At 38.7% G+C, this 18182-nt stretch overlaps 1 protein-coding gene and 1 long non-coding RNA gene across 3 annotated transcripts; one reads left to right on the top strand and one right to left on the bottom strand.

Moving 5' to 3' along the window:
• Nucleotides 1-405: 405 nt before the first annotated feature.
• aldh18a1 (aldehyde dehydrogenase 18 family, member A1) lies at nucleotides 406-13014 on the bottom strand. Of its 2 annotated transcripts, none has more exons than XM_051417309.1 (18): nucleotides 12623-13014; nucleotides 12306-12410; nucleotides 10660-10811; nucleotides 9722-9871; nucleotides 9293-9397; nucleotides 8998-9156; nucleotides 8179-8269; nucleotides 7329-7453; nucleotides 6648-6792; nucleotides 6056-6129; nucleotides 5711-5810; nucleotides 5076-5296; nucleotides 4821-4958; nucleotides 4450-4645; nucleotides 4118-4239; nucleotides 3769-3955; nucleotides 2424-2519; nucleotides 406-2260 (listed from the first exon to the last, which is right to left on the bottom strand). In XM_051417309.1, exons 2-18 carry the CDS (start codon nucleotides 12394-12396, stop codon nucleotides 2064-2066), a joined length of 2349 nt encoding a protein of 782 aa, XP_051273269.1. In that variant the 5' UTR covers nucleotides 12397-12410; nucleotides 12623-13014; the 3' UTR covers nucleotides 406-2063. The 2 variants fall into 2 exon arrangements, with proteins under 2 accessions (XP_051273269.1, XP_051273270.1); XM_051417310.1 differs by having other exon boundaries at nucleotides 9004-9156; nucleotides 12623-13013.
• Nucleotides 13015-15200: 2186 nt separating this feature from the next.
• On the top strand, nucleotides 15201-16755 carry LOC127373181 (uncharacterized). The gene is made up of 3 exons (XR_007886889.1): nucleotides 15201-15389; nucleotides 15986-16148; nucleotides 16374-16755. It is a non-coding gene; the product is annotated as an uncharacterized LOC127373181 (long non-coding RNA).
• The last annotated feature ends 1427 nt before the right edge of the window (nucleotides 16756-18182 follow it).

Genomic DNA, 18182 nt, shown 5'->3' with positions numbered 1-18182 from the left:
TGAAGGGTAAGTAGTGCGTTTTGGAGAATGAATTCTTTAGATGCTAGAAAAGAGAAAGAAAACGAAAGAAAGAGAAACCAAGAACATAAGCCTGTGATTCCATTATTAGTCTCAGTTCTCCTTCTCCCTCTTTTCATTTCTGATGGCTGGATAATTAAACCTCTATAGTATTGTCTTCCATCTTCCTTGCCCCACTTCCAGCAATGCGAATTCCCCTATGGGCAACTTTAAAAAGGCCCTTTTTAGACATCTGTTTTTCAGATCAGTACGACTTTTTTTCCCCTATTAATTTGTGTTCTTTGTGAAAGTAGAAACACAAGTGCCAGGACAGAGATGAACATATGTGTGAAAATCTTCAACAATTCAACTGCAAAAATCAAAGAAAGTAAGGAATATATCCAAAAAAACCTTTTCAACCAATTTTTTTTATTCTACAATACTGCTATTAAACAACCCAAACCAATCCTTAAGTGTGCATTGCAAGACATCAGATAGGAGCTCAGAGGCTGGAATGTTACAGAGCTTAATTTAAAAGCAGTCGCACTCACCCCTCCAGCTTGAAGGAGGCAGCTTGTCAATTACTGTTCCTGCTCTGACAGGGGCTTTGGGCGCCACAAGGAACAAGCAGGAAAGCAGCAAAGCATAGAAAAATGAGCACAACTTGTAACAGTGATCAAATAAATAAAAAATAGTAAATAAAATGCATACAAGTTGGAGTGTATTTTAAAATACAAGAGTACATTTCTGACACTATGGCATTAATCTCATATTCTTTTTTATACCATGTAGTTTAATCATGTAATTTAGTTTCCTGGAAGCAGGACATTTTAAAATCTCTAATAAAGCAGGATTTGGTAAAACTAAGAAAAAGTAAAAATGTCTTCCATCAAATGCAAACTTGCAGTGACACCAGCACCACATCTAATCAAAATAACTGTACATTCAGAAACACAGAAAATTCAATCTGGAATTACAGCAAGAAAAGAAAAAAAACTGATGTTACATAAACAAAGAAAGCACTTACAGTACAATCAGTATGAATCTTGTGGGTAATGAGCCAATGCAATCAGATGAAACCAAATTGGGCCTTCGGTTATGTATAATTATATCTGAAACTTGATTTTCTGAGAGAATAGACCACGATTTACAATATCAAACAAATAAAATATATTTTTGATAAAGATAAACAAGCCCATCATCACAATATTTCAATATTTTGGGTGGCTTTACACAATAAAATTGGCAAAGTAAGCACATTTTGGTAATAAGGTTTCTCATTCACATTTTATGATGAAATAAAATAATGTTTGTGTGAATTAGTGTCAGTTTCAAAATCTTGTCCTGAGATTGCATTATTAGACAAGCACTTTGATCTCCTTGGATAACAATTGTAAGTAACAATTTACTGGCATTCATTGTCATTGTCCCAAATGGTGGCCTAAGCCCTTGCCGATTTTCTCTAGAGTTGCATTTGCAGATCAATTAACTGGTTTGATAAATTGATAAGGCGAGCTTAGTAAATTGACTCTCAGTCCTCATCAGCAGATTTGTCATAAGACCTTTGAGTGTTAATACCACGAACAGAAAAAACTACTTCCACACCCGCAATTCCAAATCAAATTGGTTCAACTTTGTACATGAAAATGACTAAAGGGGCAAATACACACCGCTATGTTATTCTATTGAAAGTGTCAATTTAACATGGATGTTCGTCAAGTATACAGAGTAGCCTTCTGGATAATTCTCTCCCTTTAGGTAGCCCTCACTCTCAAAACGGTGGAGACCCTGACCTAACTCATATAAAAATATCATAAGCTGAGGTAGAATTTAAAACATTTGTAAACTCTTGATCCCTGAACAAAAGTACAGTCTGAATAGGGACAACTTCCGATTATGCGAACCAATTGGTGTATTAAGCATCTCTCTCCATGCTTTGTGCTTCAGAGGTTTAAAAAAGTGACATCAGCCATTATCTGCACAAGACCCCGGTGGAGCTGCTGGTGGGAAATGCAAACCAGTTTGACCAATGTTAAGGCTAGATGAATGTTGTCAAAGTCTGTGGTCTAATTGCTATCCCTCTGTCCAGCAAGAGGCTGCCCAACAGGCTGGTTTTCATGGAGGTACTTCATGGTACCATGCTCAGAGAAGTCGGCTACAGTGTGCCCGTCACCTCTCAGGACCCACTTTGTGGTAAGCAGCCCCTCCAGGCCAACAGGGCCCCGGGCGTGGATACGAGCCGTGCTAATACCTACCTCTGCTCCTAAAGACAAAAGGCAAAGACAGAGGAAGAAAGTGAGGATTGTAAACATTATATCACATGCTCAAAGAGAGAGCGCAGTTCCCTGAGAGAAAATAACAAATTAATATGAGAATAAAAAGAGGCAATAAAAGACAAATGATATGCCAATAAGACTACCACATACCCAGTCCAAAGCGGTAGCCATCAGCGAAACGTGAGCTTGCGTTCCAGAAAACACAGGCGCTGTCCAGCTGCTGCAGGAACTGTTCTGCTGTGTCCTCTGTAAGAGAAAGACAGCTTATTAGTGCTACTACCTCACAACCTCGTATCTCTGATCCAACAGCCTTTCAGGCATTAACATGAGGTATGTGACAACAACAGCTATTTATTGTAGTTGTGCTTAAAGACCTAAATCTGCAGTTCTGAGGATGTCATAACATAATTACGGGTATTCGTTGCTGCCACTGCGGTTACAAATATGTCTGCCGACATACCCAGTGCTATAAGCTCTTTAATCATGTGAACCATGAACATCCACAGACAAAAGCACAATCTATCTATCTATCTATCTATCTATCTACTATCTATCTATCTATCTATCTATCTCGATACAAATAACTCAATTTTATGTACATTTTATTTAATTGAGGTACCTTCTGTGGTCACCAGATGGCAGCAGCACATCCTCCACTGCAGGTGAGAATAATCCTCAAAGTAGAAAAGTGAACTGCACACTTTCTCTTGCATTTTAAAATACTACTGTTTTATCCTGATCAGATGACCTAATATTGTGCACATTTGTATTTCAAGCTTTCACATTGAACTTGTACCACAGGATTGGTTCCTTTTTTATATCCATATTACAAACGCTACTATTTATGTGAGCAAAGAAAGTTAATAAAAAGTGATACCATTAGATAGACACTGTTAAAAAAATACCTTACAAATGAACATGTTGTAAAAATGGCAATGTGTTCACATGCAATATGACCAAAGCCTTTAAGTCAGGAAATACTACTGAAACTGGAGAGAATTGATTCAATCAACATGAGTTAGAGAGATGCAATGTGATGGCTCACTTGAAAGACAAAAACGTGTTTAAACATGATCCAAAGTCTTTTAAACTGTGTTTTAGCATCTGCTCTACATTTTAAACAAGCTCTGCCCCCTACATTGGAGTCACAGAGGGAGGCTGTGCACTCATCCTGACAACAAAGTATCACTACTCATTAGTCACTGTGGCAGAAAGTGAGATAGACAGGGACACAGCAATCAGGAGAGTGGGAAGGACAACTTAATGAATATCAGACACCTACATGAAGAGGTGTAGAAAAGGACAAGATTGACTAAGACTGACCAGTGCTGTTTAAGCCACAGTGGTATGGTATGAAGATATGGCCAAAATAAAAGAGAGATGGCACCTGTCAGGCATGAATTTTTAAAATAGAAATTAAAAATACAAAATAAATGTTTGAAAACGAAAAAAAGACAGCAATAAAACACTTTCTCTAGTACATTAGGCCACTTACCATTCTCTGTAATGATAACGTCAGTGTGGGAACTGCCATACTTGTGAATATGGTCCACAGCCTCCTGCATGCTGTCCACCACCTCCATACAGCACTCCAGGTCACCGTACTCTGTCCGCAGGGACTTTGCCTCTGATGGGCTGAACGTAAGGTAGGAGGCGAATCGAGGGCCTGCATGAATCCTTACCTAGACACACCACAAGGATTTTTTTTTTAAAAAAGAAAAGAAAAATAAGATAACAAGTCCTCCTGTTAAAATATATTTATTCAAATTCAGTATATATATTTTAATAATTCAGCTTATTTTGGATGACTAGTAAAATCAACTATAATGCATTCAGTGCTTTACCCGCTCAGTGCGCAACATGTCAATGATCTGGTCAAACAGTGGAGTTCTGAGGATGTCCCTGTGAATCAGTAGAGTTTCCATGGCATTACACGCAGCAGGGTAGTCACACTTGGAGTCTCTGACTAGAATGGGAAAATATCAGGCAATTACTGATACATTCATAGTAGGTTGTAATCTAACATAAATGTCTAGCAGAACCGGCCTGCCAGTACCACAACCATAATTTACTAACATTTTAGTAGTCATTAGCAGTCATGTTACTTTACTAAAACAGTATGTACACATAAACATCTACAGTATAACTCAGCAGGGAGATTTGTAAGTATGCTGACCAATTTTGAGGACTTTGTCGATGCTGGCATTTGCATCGACGTAGACGTGACAGATTCCTTCGCTGTGACCAAGCACCGGGATGCCCTTTGCCGCCCGCTGAATGTCGCGCACCAGCTGGGAGGAACCTCGAGGGACAATCAAGTCGATCATCTTGTCCAGTCGGCACAGATCCTCCACCTCCTCACGAGTGCTCACCTTGTAACGAATACATGTTTGTCAAAAACACACAAAAGGTTTTCTCAGGCTAATTTCTGATCAACCGATTGAGGTGATGCATTTTCATCAAGACTTCTGAGCTCCTATTGTCTATGAAAGGTGCTATATAAGGTTTGTATTGCCTTGTAATAAATGTGTAGGAAAACATTTTTACCAGCTGTACAGCCTCTTTGACTCCGTGCATGGAAAGGGCTTCCTGGGTGAGCTTGTGGAGGACATGGTTGGTGTTGGCTGCCTCCTTGCCTCCCTTCAGCAGGAGGGCATTGCCACTGGCTATGGCCAATGCTGACACCTGGAGAAAAACACGCAGGGTTTGTGATATTCCTGCAGTCATTTCAAGAAAGTCAAAGGTAAAAATGAATGAGAATCAAGAGGAGTTGTCTGTATTATGGCAGCTCTGCCTAAATACCTGTGGCAGGCAGTCAGGTCGAGCCTCAAAGATAACCAGAAGAACGCCAATGGGCACAGTGACCTGCTCCAACTCCAGGTTGTGAGCCACTCTGGTCCTGCGAAGCACACGACCCACACTGTCCTGGGCAGCCACAGATATCTGGCGCAGACCTATGGCCAAGCTGTTAAGTTTGGCTGGTGACAAGCTTAGACGGTTTAGCATGGCTGGTGGCAAATGGCCTGTAGAAAGGAGCGAGAGCTGGGTTACATTTTGTTATTAGGATTCAATACAGGACTTAACTTATTAACTGAGGCAATCTATAGAGAGGGAATGTGATAGAGCTGCCCTCTGGTGGTGACACACAATTTGTACAAAATTATCTCTTTCTCTTGCAATATTAAGAAAGCAACAATCAGATTTGACTATTTCCTGCAAGAAAAATCTGTTTATACATGAGATTATATTTCTCAGGGGGGACCAAAAACATCAGTCAGTCCACACTTTCCTCTGCAAAAGAATATGAGAACATAAAAAATATATTCCTAAGTAAATATTATGGACTGACTTAAAACAGTGCAGAAAACTTTGCTGGGTTCTACACTGTTACATCCTCTCTAAACCTGACAAACTGAGTTAATGTGACACTTTGTTACCTGCATTTACTGCCAGGTCCATGTCCATCTTGTTGGCAGCCAGAATCTCTTCCTGCCTCTCAGTCAACAGCTCTGCTAGATGGCAGATGATCTCACTCCTCTGACAACACAGTCAACCAAAATACAGACAGAATGAGCAAATAGCACATCTACCCACAAGAGGTCAGTGTTTCTCTTTATCTGATAAAGGTAAGCTTAGGCATAACCTTTCAATTTGTTTATAACCTATATTAACATATTTTTACAAATAAACTGAAGCACTTAACCAGCTAGTGACGTTGATTTAATAATGTTAACAGAAGGCAAGATTAGACATTTTTGTTCTTATTTAAAACAATGTGCCACCTGGTCTGGGTGCAGAGATGCAAGGGTTCTTCCAGAGTTGCGTGACATTTCTGTCTGCTGCTCCACAGTTGGGCCTGGAGAAGGGTCAAGGACCGGACAGACATCACTTAATATACACTCAGTTGCCAGTTTATTAGGTACACCTAACTAAAGTCATGTTGTCTGATACAACAGACTCTGAACAGATCCCACCCTCATGAAGGTTCTTGATTCAACTGTATGATCATTTTGGAGGTTGTAGTTAGTGGCGTTGATGAACTGTATTGTGTTATAATGTGAGGTGTTTCTAATCCTCATTGAGACTAACACGGTGGACAAAATATTACAAAAACTTCTCAGTATAATGCAAAACAACTCAACAGCACCACAAACTACAGTTTTAAAATGACCATAAAATTGAATCAACATCTCTTCACTGAATAGTTTCAACTAAACTGGACATTCTAAGATAAGATTCATTGCAGGACTTTTTATTTTAGCTAGCTGTACCTAATCAATTTGTGAATGATGCAGCTTTAGTATCTCTGCAATAATAATAACAATAATGTGAGAAGATGTTGAGAGAGAAAGCATGCAGACCAGGTGAACTCACCAGCAGGTTTGATCTCAGAGAAGAAGGTTCCCACCTTCTTGCCCTCCACAATGTCAGTGATGACATGACCTGTCACTTTGGGGTTGGTGCCATTTGCAATGACCACTGAAGTGCCACCTTGCAGGGCCCATAGGGCAGCCTTGACCTGCAGAAAAACAAGGATTTTTTTTAACATGGCAACTGTAACAAACCGGGCACATGAACACATGAACATTTGGCTACAATATAGGTTCACTTCATGTGGTGCAACAATGGTTAGTTGGTAGTGGCCAAGTAATTCTGACAATTAAAAATGGTAGGCAGTGTGGGAATACATGCTCAGATCTGTTACTTAGGTTAAAGTACCAGTTTAACGATGTAAAAATACCCCCTTACAAGTAACAACTTAATTAAAATGACATAAGTAATATAATCAAAATGTACTGAAAGTAAGAAAAGTAAAAGTACTTGTTCTGCAGAAAAATAGCCCCTGTGGCAGATATAATGTGTCTGTTTGACATTATTAGATTGTTAATACTGATGCATCAATGTGTAAGCAGCAACTAAACATTATTCGAAAAAAAATCCATAACACAATAAGCTTGCACTTTGCCCATGTGATGAATGTCTACTAAGATAAGGCTTTTAACTTGAATGTAAATAAACAGTTTTTAACAGATTGACTGAGGACATTTGACATACTTTTGCCTCCATGCCTCCAATCCCAACTCTGGACTTTGTACCATAGGTGATGGACTGCTGGTCTCCAGGGTAGAATATATCAATGAACTTGGCATCATCTGTTCCAGGGGGGCTGTCGTACAGTCCTAAGAAATCAACAATTCTTACACAACTTACTTGCTCATACATGTGTCTAAAATACACTAAGCAGCATGACAAAGAAGCCTAAATGACAATGTTAGCACTCCCCCTTGTGAGTTTTGGGAAGGTGGAAAAAAAGTTTTGAGCCCTGTACTATAACTCTCATGCATCATTCTGTAAACATTTGCTTAAAAATGTTCTTAATGTTAACACATTTATCCAATCCTAATGACAAATCTAGTCTAAAACTGTTATCGGTTTACATAAAATATACATTATGTTATAATGTATGGAATAATGCAGTTGAACGACATTGCATACATACTGTAGCCACATCTCCCTTTTAACATTCTGAAATCTACAGCATAACCCAATGTATTTTTCTATTCCATTAATGAATTTAAATTCCATCTAAACAACATTTTACTGGCTTAAATATCCATGTGTATTAGATTTTAATGTACTTGGAATAATACGTGACTTTCTTTTTGCTTTGATACTGACACAATATATCAGCATCAGCGATTAAAAAACCCATTTCAGTCGACAACTTGCGGCAACCCCATCAGCATCAATTTCAAACATAAAGGCAGAAGGTCCATGTTTGTCTCTCTCATATGACTCTCAGATGACCCTGACAGTGGTGTTTTTTTTCCTCTGTGAAGAGCTCAGACAGATGGTGTTGTTTCCTAACAGCTGACCCAGACTGTTGTTGCGGTAACACACATACCTTCCACGTCAGACAGTGCGATGAGCAGGTCAGCCTTCATCTCCACAGCTAGCCGCGCTGCCAGACTGTCGTTGTCCTTAATGCTGATCACCTACAGAACCAGAAAATTGCTGATGTAAGCGACGGCAAAAAGTCAAACGTCTGCCATTTACCCATTTGAGCCTTTTCTTAAGGGCTAGAGGCAAGCTGTTAAATTGAAACAAATACCTGAACACTTACATACTTTAAAACTGTGCAGAATGTTCTTCTATTACTGAACTGTCCCTCTGCAGGACATCAGGGCAAATTTTAGGGACCCCGCTGAAAAAATGAATTTATCAAGGGCCACAGGTCGGAATTCAACCCAGCTCTTACAGGTGAGCTACCAGGGCGCCCCATTTGAAAATAATTATATACAGCACATAACTCGAGCTGGCCCAAAAATTAAAAAGGAAATGATTGACTGAGAGTGAGAGTGGAATTATCTCTGAGAGAAAGATGGGTTAGTTATTTCTGCGGGAGAACAGGTAGTGGCGGCGTCTACCTACAGAAGTTAGTCAGGGCCCCTTTCGACAGCTCCTCATCCTAGTGACTTCATGCACCGCCATCCATCCCCTCACTGCATGCACATGCCTTAATGGTTGAGAGCAGAGCTGATGATGTGAGGCAGGGTGGCAGAGGTGCTTCAGCGTATGTGTGTGGATGACAGAAAATACTGTAGCTAATGAACAGTAACAGTCGACACTATATAAACACTGTCTCTACCAACTCCTTCAGAACCCCTGCTGCCATCGCCACCATCACTACTATCAGCGTCGCCCCCATGCTATCTATACCCACATTTACCCCCTGCAGGTCGCTGTTGGGCTCCGGTGGGGGCACCACAGCGTCATTGGTGTTGATGATGGGCACAATGTTCATGCGCAGCAGCTCCTGCAGTGTGCTATTCAAGTTCTGCCTCTTTTCATCATCATGGAAATCCAGATTTGTCACCAGGACCTGAGAGCACAGGAGGGAGACGAGAACAGAGAATTAAGCAGTGAGAGAGACAAAGATCAAAATATGTTATTCTGTATAAAACATACGCTTGTTGAGCGTTTCAATGGGATTATTTTCCTATGAAGTATGTAAGTACCTGTGCAGTGCAAGTGCTGTATTGGGTGAACATGGCCTCATACAGCGCCATCAGGCCACTCTGTCCAGCCGCAGCACAGGCCCGGGCTTCCAGCACTGGCAAAGACTGCAACACAAATGCAGTAGACGTCTGGTCACATTGATTCTCTGAATAAAGACATGACCTGTACAGCTTTTTGGCCGCTCAGAGACACACTAGAGGAGGTTACACCCGGCTTATCCAGGAAGATCAACTGTACATGTGAATAGGAAAAAAAAGCAGAAGAGCAGAACTGCTTGTTGACCGGTGTATGCTATTGTATTGTATTGACTTATATTGGACAGATGCCACCAGCACTGTGTAAAACCCACAAGTAGCAGCAGCAATTTCTTCTTTCTCTGTGCTTTAACATTCGAGGAAGCCGTAACACATTCCTCCACCTTTTCTTACCATGTCTTTGAGCTGATTGTGTCCTGAGTGCAGCGCCTGCCGGACACTCTGGGACAGCAGGATCTCATGTCTTAATCTTTGCTTGCCAAAGGCCACAGCTCCACTGGTGACAATCATCATCTCCCTGCCTTGATTCTGCAGCATGGCCACCTGGACAACAACACACCCAATTAGGACTCATACACACAGCTGGGCCCACAGATTTTCTTTTTCAGTTCAGCTTTAAAGGTTGGTTTACCCAATGTATAAAAAACTAACAAGCCACGATGTTAGTTGTTATTTTGTCGGTGTTTTTGAGATTTCTCTCTCTAACCCAATATAATAGGGTGAATGGAATTATGTTCTCAAAGCAAAAAAAGTTACATTTTAAAATTAAATGCAACTTGTCTTTGGAGAAACAGTGCAAATGTTTTTTTTTTTAATTGGGGCTAATTTCTACCAAAGCAACAATCCCTATGAAAACTGTTCCCATAATGTTTGGTGGATTATCCACACAGACAAGAATTAGGGTTTATTACTCATTGACAACAAAGGTCCAGTACTTACTGTTTTGTTATGGAAAAAAATCTCAAAACCTGGAAGAATAAAACTAAAACTATCTGCATGACCAGACACTACTGCAGGTAACAGAGTAAAATGGCTTTTTCGTTGAGATTGAGACCTTTTTCTAATCATGAAAAGTCACAGTGTCCCAAAGCATTTCATGGATGGGTAGTAAAGGAGAAGTAGGAGGGGAAAAAAAGACAAAATCACAAAAAATGAAATAAAATACAATCAGAAAAAAGTATATTGAAAAGTATATTGAAAAGAAAACCCCCACTCATGGGTTTATATATCACAGAACTTCTGATTTTCCTCCCTATCAAACCTTCTACGGGTCCCCAAATCCATTTTATACTTCATTCAAGTACAGATTGTCCCAGTACTTGGCCTCTCACCTGCTCCACAATGGAGGCCAGCCTCCCCAGAGCCAGGCCACATTCATCGCCACGGGTGACGACAGCACTGCCAAGCTTGACTACAATCCTCTTGGCCTGACGCAGTTCGCTGCGGTGTGCAAAGGAGCTGCCATGGGACCCAACCTGGGAAACTGTATAGTAGAAGAAGAAGTTTTATATCAAGTATTTCAATGTTAGTCGTCGGCAAAACACAAGGAGAACTAACTTTGACCAACAATGGCATGATACCCAAATAGAAAAAGATAATTTCACTGAGGTGAATTACAAAGCAGACTATTTTTTTGTAACTAATTAATCAACAGTTCCTAAAGAGTTAACTTTCCTCAGGTTCTGTAAAACTTTACCATGAAATTCACCCTCTCTTTCATCTAATTTACATGGGGAACTTAGTTAGGAGATCCATTTTTAATAAAAACCCAACTGAAAATGGAATCAGAAAGTAAAATAAGTAGAAATAAACAATGTGGTAGTGTAGACACCTTCAACTGTGCTTACAAATTAGCTGACGTATCAATATATTGGTTTATACATTTCCACACAGCCAACATTACATAACTGTGCAAACAAGAATGTTTTTCTGGCTTTTCGTTTCATTGATTATACGAGTGAGACAAAGTAAAAGCCCTCCCCAACATCCATCTGTAACCTGGGAAACTAGATAATCACAGCCTTTAAACTGCCACATCAGCAGTGCAAGCAGAAAAGCCCGTGCTGACATTACACATCTCTCTGGAGCAATGAGGCGCATGAGAGAGACAGGCAGAGACAGACGGGCAGAGAAAGAGATAGAGGGGCAAATCTCATCTCAGGCAAAGTTTGCACAGTACGTTACAACAGCAGTCTATCAGGTGTACCACAGCGGCCTGCAGATACTGTATTGACTATGCTGATACAATCAAAACACAATCCCGGATTCTTTCGAACTTTTAAACAATTACTTATTCTATTAGCACAAAGTAATTATTTACATTATTGGTGAATCTTTCTGTAATGTTTTTCTTTCTTTTCTCATTTATTCAATAAATCATGTGGCCATATATAAAGTGACAAAACTGTAAAAAAAAAAGTGCCCATTAACGTTTCCCCTAGCCTGAGGTGACCTCTTCTAATTGTTTATTTTCTCAGAGCAGTAAAAAACAAATGTTTTAATTTATAGAAACATAAAAAATAAATTAACTAACTTACTTAATTATTGTTTAATCTATCTTTTTTCAACAAATCAATGAATTGTTGGGTCAATAAAATGTCGGAAAACAGAGAATAACTTCCATCAAAGTTTGCTAAAGCCCCAAGGTGATTTTGTTTTGTCAAAAACAACAACAAAGATATTCAGAATAATGTCATAGAACATAAACAAATGCAGAAAATCTTCTAAAACGGAGACGCTACAACTGGAAAACTGTTGGTATTTTTTGTTTGTAACATGATGACATATCAAAACAGTTTAATATTGTGTCAACTGGCTAATCAAAGATCATTTCAGCAACAGAGACTTTATATTACATCAGAATCCATTTTATCTAAAAGATCTTGGTTAACAAATTTGCTGTTTTTTTGTAATCCTGGCTGCTGGATGACGGCATAATCTACAGTGTTTACATGGGAATTACTGCAGCATAGCTTGCCTTGTGTCAGTGGCCTGGTGAACAACCGGCATACGTGTCTCTGGAAATCCAGTGGGCTCCTTGAACACAGGGTCAGCCTTTGCAGCAGCATGGTTTGTTTAATGCCTTTACAAGCACAAAGAGACGCACAGAGAGTGAGGAAAAACACACACACAACATCAGCCAAGACCTTAAACTGTGGTATTTACCTGAAATATTAGAGATTATTATTATATTTAAAGGGCAACATAAAGGGTGATCCTTGTATCCCCATGCACAGTTGAAGTTTTTTACTGGTTTCCTTGATGGTAAAGTAATTAAAAGCCTTTTTTTCTTACTTGACCTGCTGAAGTCCCAGTTTAGCTTCTCCTGTGTGTGTACCTGGCCTTTCTAACGTCTTCTATTGAGTCTCCTTCATCTTCTTTAACCCGTTATTCTTTCATTTATCACACAAATACTTGAACAGAGGTGGTCTCTGCATGTGTACGACTCCTCCCCTCACTGAGAGAGCTGCTGATGAAACTGTCTCTGCAGTTTGCACCCGGCCGTCTCGCTAACGTTACCAAAGCGTCCGTAAATTACAGATAAAGTGGTTTAATGCGGATAAAATACAAAACAGTTAATTGCACACACTCGGTGAACGTTGACATACAAATTAAAAGTTGTTTTAATACAGATAAAGCCTCGTGGTGAAGTGGCAGGATGTGGCGTCAGGCCGGCCGGCGAAATGCGGAAAGGGGAACGGAAGTGTCGTTTAAAGTCTCATATTTCAGAATAAAATGAATTACATTCTTTGGTTGCATCATCTTTTTTAACCAACGATAACCAAACAAAATCCGTTAATAATTATAATGATGGACATATTATTTTCAATGTTTATTTCAATTTGTAATCATTTATAATTTACAGAAACACTCTTTCTTTTTTTTCACCCTATTGTATGGTAATAATAGTTTTATATTTATTTGACCTATCATTGTTCAGCTAGGTTGTCGGACTATTTCTATCTTTGTGTAAATATTTTTTGGAGCTGTGTATATGTAGTTTTAATTCTAATTTATAGTTTAAAATATAATTTGCAAAACACAATATTCTATATTAACATCACAGTACTTTTCTTCCTACTGTATTATTTATTTATTTTATAATATTCCTGAGTGGAAATTGTTGGTGTTTTGCAGGAACACTGATACACACAATGCTTGCAGCATGCAATAAGCAATGAGGCATGGTACTTAGCAAATTGAATGTACATTAACAAACAATACAATAGGGGCACACAACTCATGTTTAATCAATGCATAAAAAATCCTGACTCTGGTATCAGTGGTTATTGATAGCCATAATACATTTCACATTGCTTTTTACACAACAAGCTCCATATTTTACAGTATGTAGCACTATACAGCCACCATAGTTTAAAATAAAATGTTTTCCATAAAATTCTTAACTCTTTATTGGTAATTATTCTCAGTTTATTAATCTGAAACAAACAGGACGACATGGTTGTATCAAAGTTTCCGAATTAGTTCTTTAATTAAATTTCATTTGCACCATGTGGTGGGAAAATCACAAGGTTGCAATAGTGATGAAAGTTCTCTGTACCTGTACTGTCCTGCTGTGACAAAATGAAAAGTAACCCAGAGCAGAGTTGACTGACACTGTCGGACTCCCACTGCCCCTAGGACCGATAGATAACTAAATTGGCTCCTGTAGCTCTGGCTAAATGCGTATTATTCTATTAAATCTGTCCTGTTCTTTTCTCTGTTGTCCGCTTTTGCCCTTTATCTGTTCTTCTGTGTTCCTCCTCCTCTTCGCTCTTTTATCTGTCCATCTGACTCTGGGGAAGGAACTGACCCTTACCTTACTCCTGGCTCCACTAATCTACTGTGTGTGTGTGTGTGTGTGTGTGTGTGTGTGTGTGTGTGTGTGTGTGTGTGTGTGTGTGTGTGTGCACAACCTTTTAACTATTTGCAAGTCTGTTCATTTTGATCCCTTTGAATTGGTGGAAATATTGATTTTTATTACTGAAACAAACAGTGTAATTGGTAAAACTGAACCCCATATTAATTTACAAACCGAAACATGTTTTATATTCTGGTCATCATGACCAAAACAACATTCACAGAAGACATTTTATTAGGCAAGAACATTTCACAATTACATTCTAACAAACAGTACTGCACCTGAAATCAATATAACATTGCAATATCACTTTAAAAGTAACATATCCCTAAAACCTTAAAAAAAAAACAGCAGCATCTTATCTTGATGGAGTAAACAAATATAAATAATAATAAATAATATGAATATTTCAGTCCCACTAACGGTAATCTGTTGGTTGCTCCACCACTTTGGTCCAGGCTGAAATATCCCAACAGCAATTGGATGGATTGTCGTGAAATGAAACTTTAATTATCCCCTAATTTTACATCTATTGTATTACCACCATCTGTTCAAAATTGCACTTTGTCCAGTACGTTGGTTTCTGACTAAACACCCCCAAAGCTACTGATATTTACATCATCCTCAGCTGTACTTTGTTTTTGTTGCTAAATAGTGAATTTTACATGCTAACATGTTAAAATGTTAACATGGTATCCATTATACCTGCTCAACATCAGCATGTTAGCCTGCAAAGTTTAGCATTTAGCTCCAAGTACCTGTACTGTTCATTGTTGTTGTCATATATGTTTCTAAATGATAAAAATAGAGCTTGAGAACTTTATACAGTAATATATTAATCAGGTTGTGTTGCACTTCCTTCATTGTGTCTCAACTCATTATCTCCCTGGTCAAAGTGGCATCATGTGGATTGTTTCTAATATAAGCATGTCTAGATGGCAGCAGAGCCACTCTAAAATAGCTGCAGATACACAACTGTTTAAACCCAGATATTCAACCCCCACAGTCAAGCTGAGCAGTTATCCACTGGACAAAAAGCCGAAAAGATCAGAGGTGCTGTACTGTCTCCACTGAAGATTACATTTTATCAGTGGAAAAGACTAACTTCAAAGGTAAAGATTGCCAGAAGTAAACAGAAAAGTTGCAGCATAAAGAGTAAGTGGAAAGAAGGTTTGTTAGAAGAAAGGATCAGCGGAAAAAGTAAGTGCATGTTGTTTTATTATCCAGAAATTCAATTATTGTACTTATACATTATATGTGCAATTTCTTTCTTTTTTTCACCATAAAGACTGTCAGCAACATGAAATGACTTGTAGCCTCAAGACTTCACATTTTATATCACATGTAAATGGACTAAATTCACATGAAGTCTGTTGGATTCCTTTAAGGCAGAAAGGGAGATTTTCAGCAGAAGAACAAAGGAAAACAAGAACAGAGGAGGAATACTGTCAAAAAGGATAATCTTATGGCAAATTAGAATGGAAGTAAAGTATATTGGACTAATTTACTGATGAGCACAATAACTAATGTTGCCACATTTCATCCAAATTAACTGGGCAGTGATATATTAATGGTACAATCACCTCTCAGCTACAGTCCATATTTTTCAGTTCTCAGTTATTTCTAAGCACAAAAATACGCACAAAAGTAATGTCCAAGATGTTAAGTACGATTGATAAGAACACCAAACGCTGCTGTGTCCTCAACTTAGAACCACCACACAGTGTAGGAGCTTCTCTTTCTACATTTTATCTAAGAATTTTCTGACCTCTCTCATCCATACTGATCCAATCCAGACAGGATTGGTGGTTGGTTGGTGGAGGCAGCAGGGATGTGCAGTGTGGGTGGTACACGTAGAGCTGAGCTGGACTGTAGCGTCCTGGAGGAGGACTGGCAGCGAGGACAGAGCTACACGGCTCACTGGCACAGCCTCACCCTCTACCCACAGCATCACTGCAGGTTAGTGAAAATGTTCTCCATTTCAACAGATTTACACACTTTAACTGAATAATATTTAAACATGAAGAACGGGTGTAAATGTAGTGATAGAGGCAAACATGTTAGTGGTGGTATTTAACCAACATGCTGAGAAAGAAATGTCAAAATACTGTTACAGTTAGAGGCATTTTCATATAGGTTTTTTTGTGTGTGTGTGTGTGTGTGTGGCTTCTGACCCTTTTACAGGCCAACAGTGATAGAGGCAGAGTGCTCAACAAGGTACTGGGAGGCCAGGAGGCTCCTCCAGCGGTTCCTCTCAGGAGTCATCAGCAAGAATTACCCAAAGCCCAAAACACACTTAACCAGACGACCCCAGCAGCCCATCTCCGACCCCTTTGCCAAAGGGCCAAAAGTGCAACAAGGCCCAGTTCATATGCAGAAGGAAGTATGCTGTGTGACCATGAGACCGGATAGCACTGTGGTGAAGATAACAAAGTTGCCGAGGTTTCTGGGCTGAAACGTTTGTTGTCTCTTTAAACATGCAAGCACCATCTGTATTTTTCTTTGCAGCTTAATTAATTGTGATTGTTTGTGTTTGAAATAAAACTAGATTCTTGTTACAATGTAACTGTCTTGGCTAAATGGTTGTCATTAAAATATATTTAATTTTCATGAAAAAAAAAGTATTTTCATTGCAGACAGATTTCATCATTAGCATGAAAAGCTTTTTAGATTAATGCTCACAAAGGGTTATGTTGTTGGTTCTTTCAGGATATAGTTGTGACAGTTGTGTTTTCATTTTATCTGGAAAGAACAAAAATGATAACAGATTTTGTACAAATAATTGGACACTTTTAGAGACTGAGGCGTTAATTCTAATTCATATTTTATCTGTTAATCTAAACAAACATTTATAAATTCAAGTATTTCTTACAACAGCCGATTTGTGTACTCTAAATGCATTATAATCTGAAAATATATTGCATGCTTATATTTCTAGATGAAGCAGCTTCAGCCCTTCCGGAGTTTTATTTGCAAATGTGAAACTTCTCCAGCGTTTATAATCACATTTCTGTCCAAATACCATAAACACTGAATGTTTGAAGACTCAGAGGTAATGCCAAAAGTAAAGTATGCTTAAATAAAGAAAACTCTTAACCCCTTTTACTTAATCTACCTCTCACTGTAATCTCCAAATATCCTAATTTTAACTAATCACTTGGCAGAATTCCACATTGTAAATAACTTGTCTCCCTTGGACACTGTAATATTTTGGATGTCTGAAAAGGGGTCAGTGTGTGTGTGTGTGTGTGTGTGTGTGTGTGTGTGTGTGTGTGTGTGTGTGTGTGTCTGTTCTGGATTCAGGTTCAGCTGCCAGGGATGAGCGAGGTGTTAAGAGACTCCTGGGGAGAATACGTTTGATTACTACATGGCCATGTTCCACATTGGTTCAGCTGCTGCTTTGGGATTCACTGGGAATAGATGGAAAATGAATTCAATCAGGGGATGAAGCTCCCTGTTTTGTCAGCTGGCCACTGTGACTAGTGGTTTCAACATTTAGAAAGTCATTTTAATGGAGCGATAAAGAAGATTTGTGTCATTCCCTGGCACAAAATAAATGTATTGCTGAACATACAGTAAAGTGAGGAGATTTTTAGTCTGTTAAAACTGAAAATAAATGTGAGGAACTAATTTAATGTCATAGAGCACACTGTTAACACTGTCTATACATACATTTTAAATGTTAACCAGCATCAAATCAGTGTGAAGGTCTTTATTATTTTCACACATTTCCGTGATTTAAGTCAACAACAAGGCCATAAAATATGTTTGTTATATGTTCAAATTATTTAAATTTAAAAACTTTAATCTGTGTGTCAGTTCTTATACTTAATCTCCAATATACAAATATGCAGTTACACCAAAAAATTGTGTTTTTACTACCAAAAGATATCATTGCTCATTTTTCCTCTTGGCTATCATCTTGCTCGTCTTTGATGGACTTTATGAAACATTTATACTTTGAAAGTTGTTGCACAAAATAATAATAATAAT

The sequence above is a fragment of the Dicentrarchus labrax genome, unplaced genomic scaffold (genome assembly GCF_905237075.1).
Source record: "Dicentrarchus labrax unplaced genomic scaffold, dlabrax2021, whole genome shotgun sequence".
Taxonomy (NCBI): domain Eukaryota; kingdom Metazoa; phylum Chordata; class Actinopteri; family Moronidae; genus Dicentrarchus; species Dicentrarchus labrax.
This window is presented reverse-complemented; position numbering and strand designations above follow the sequence as displayed.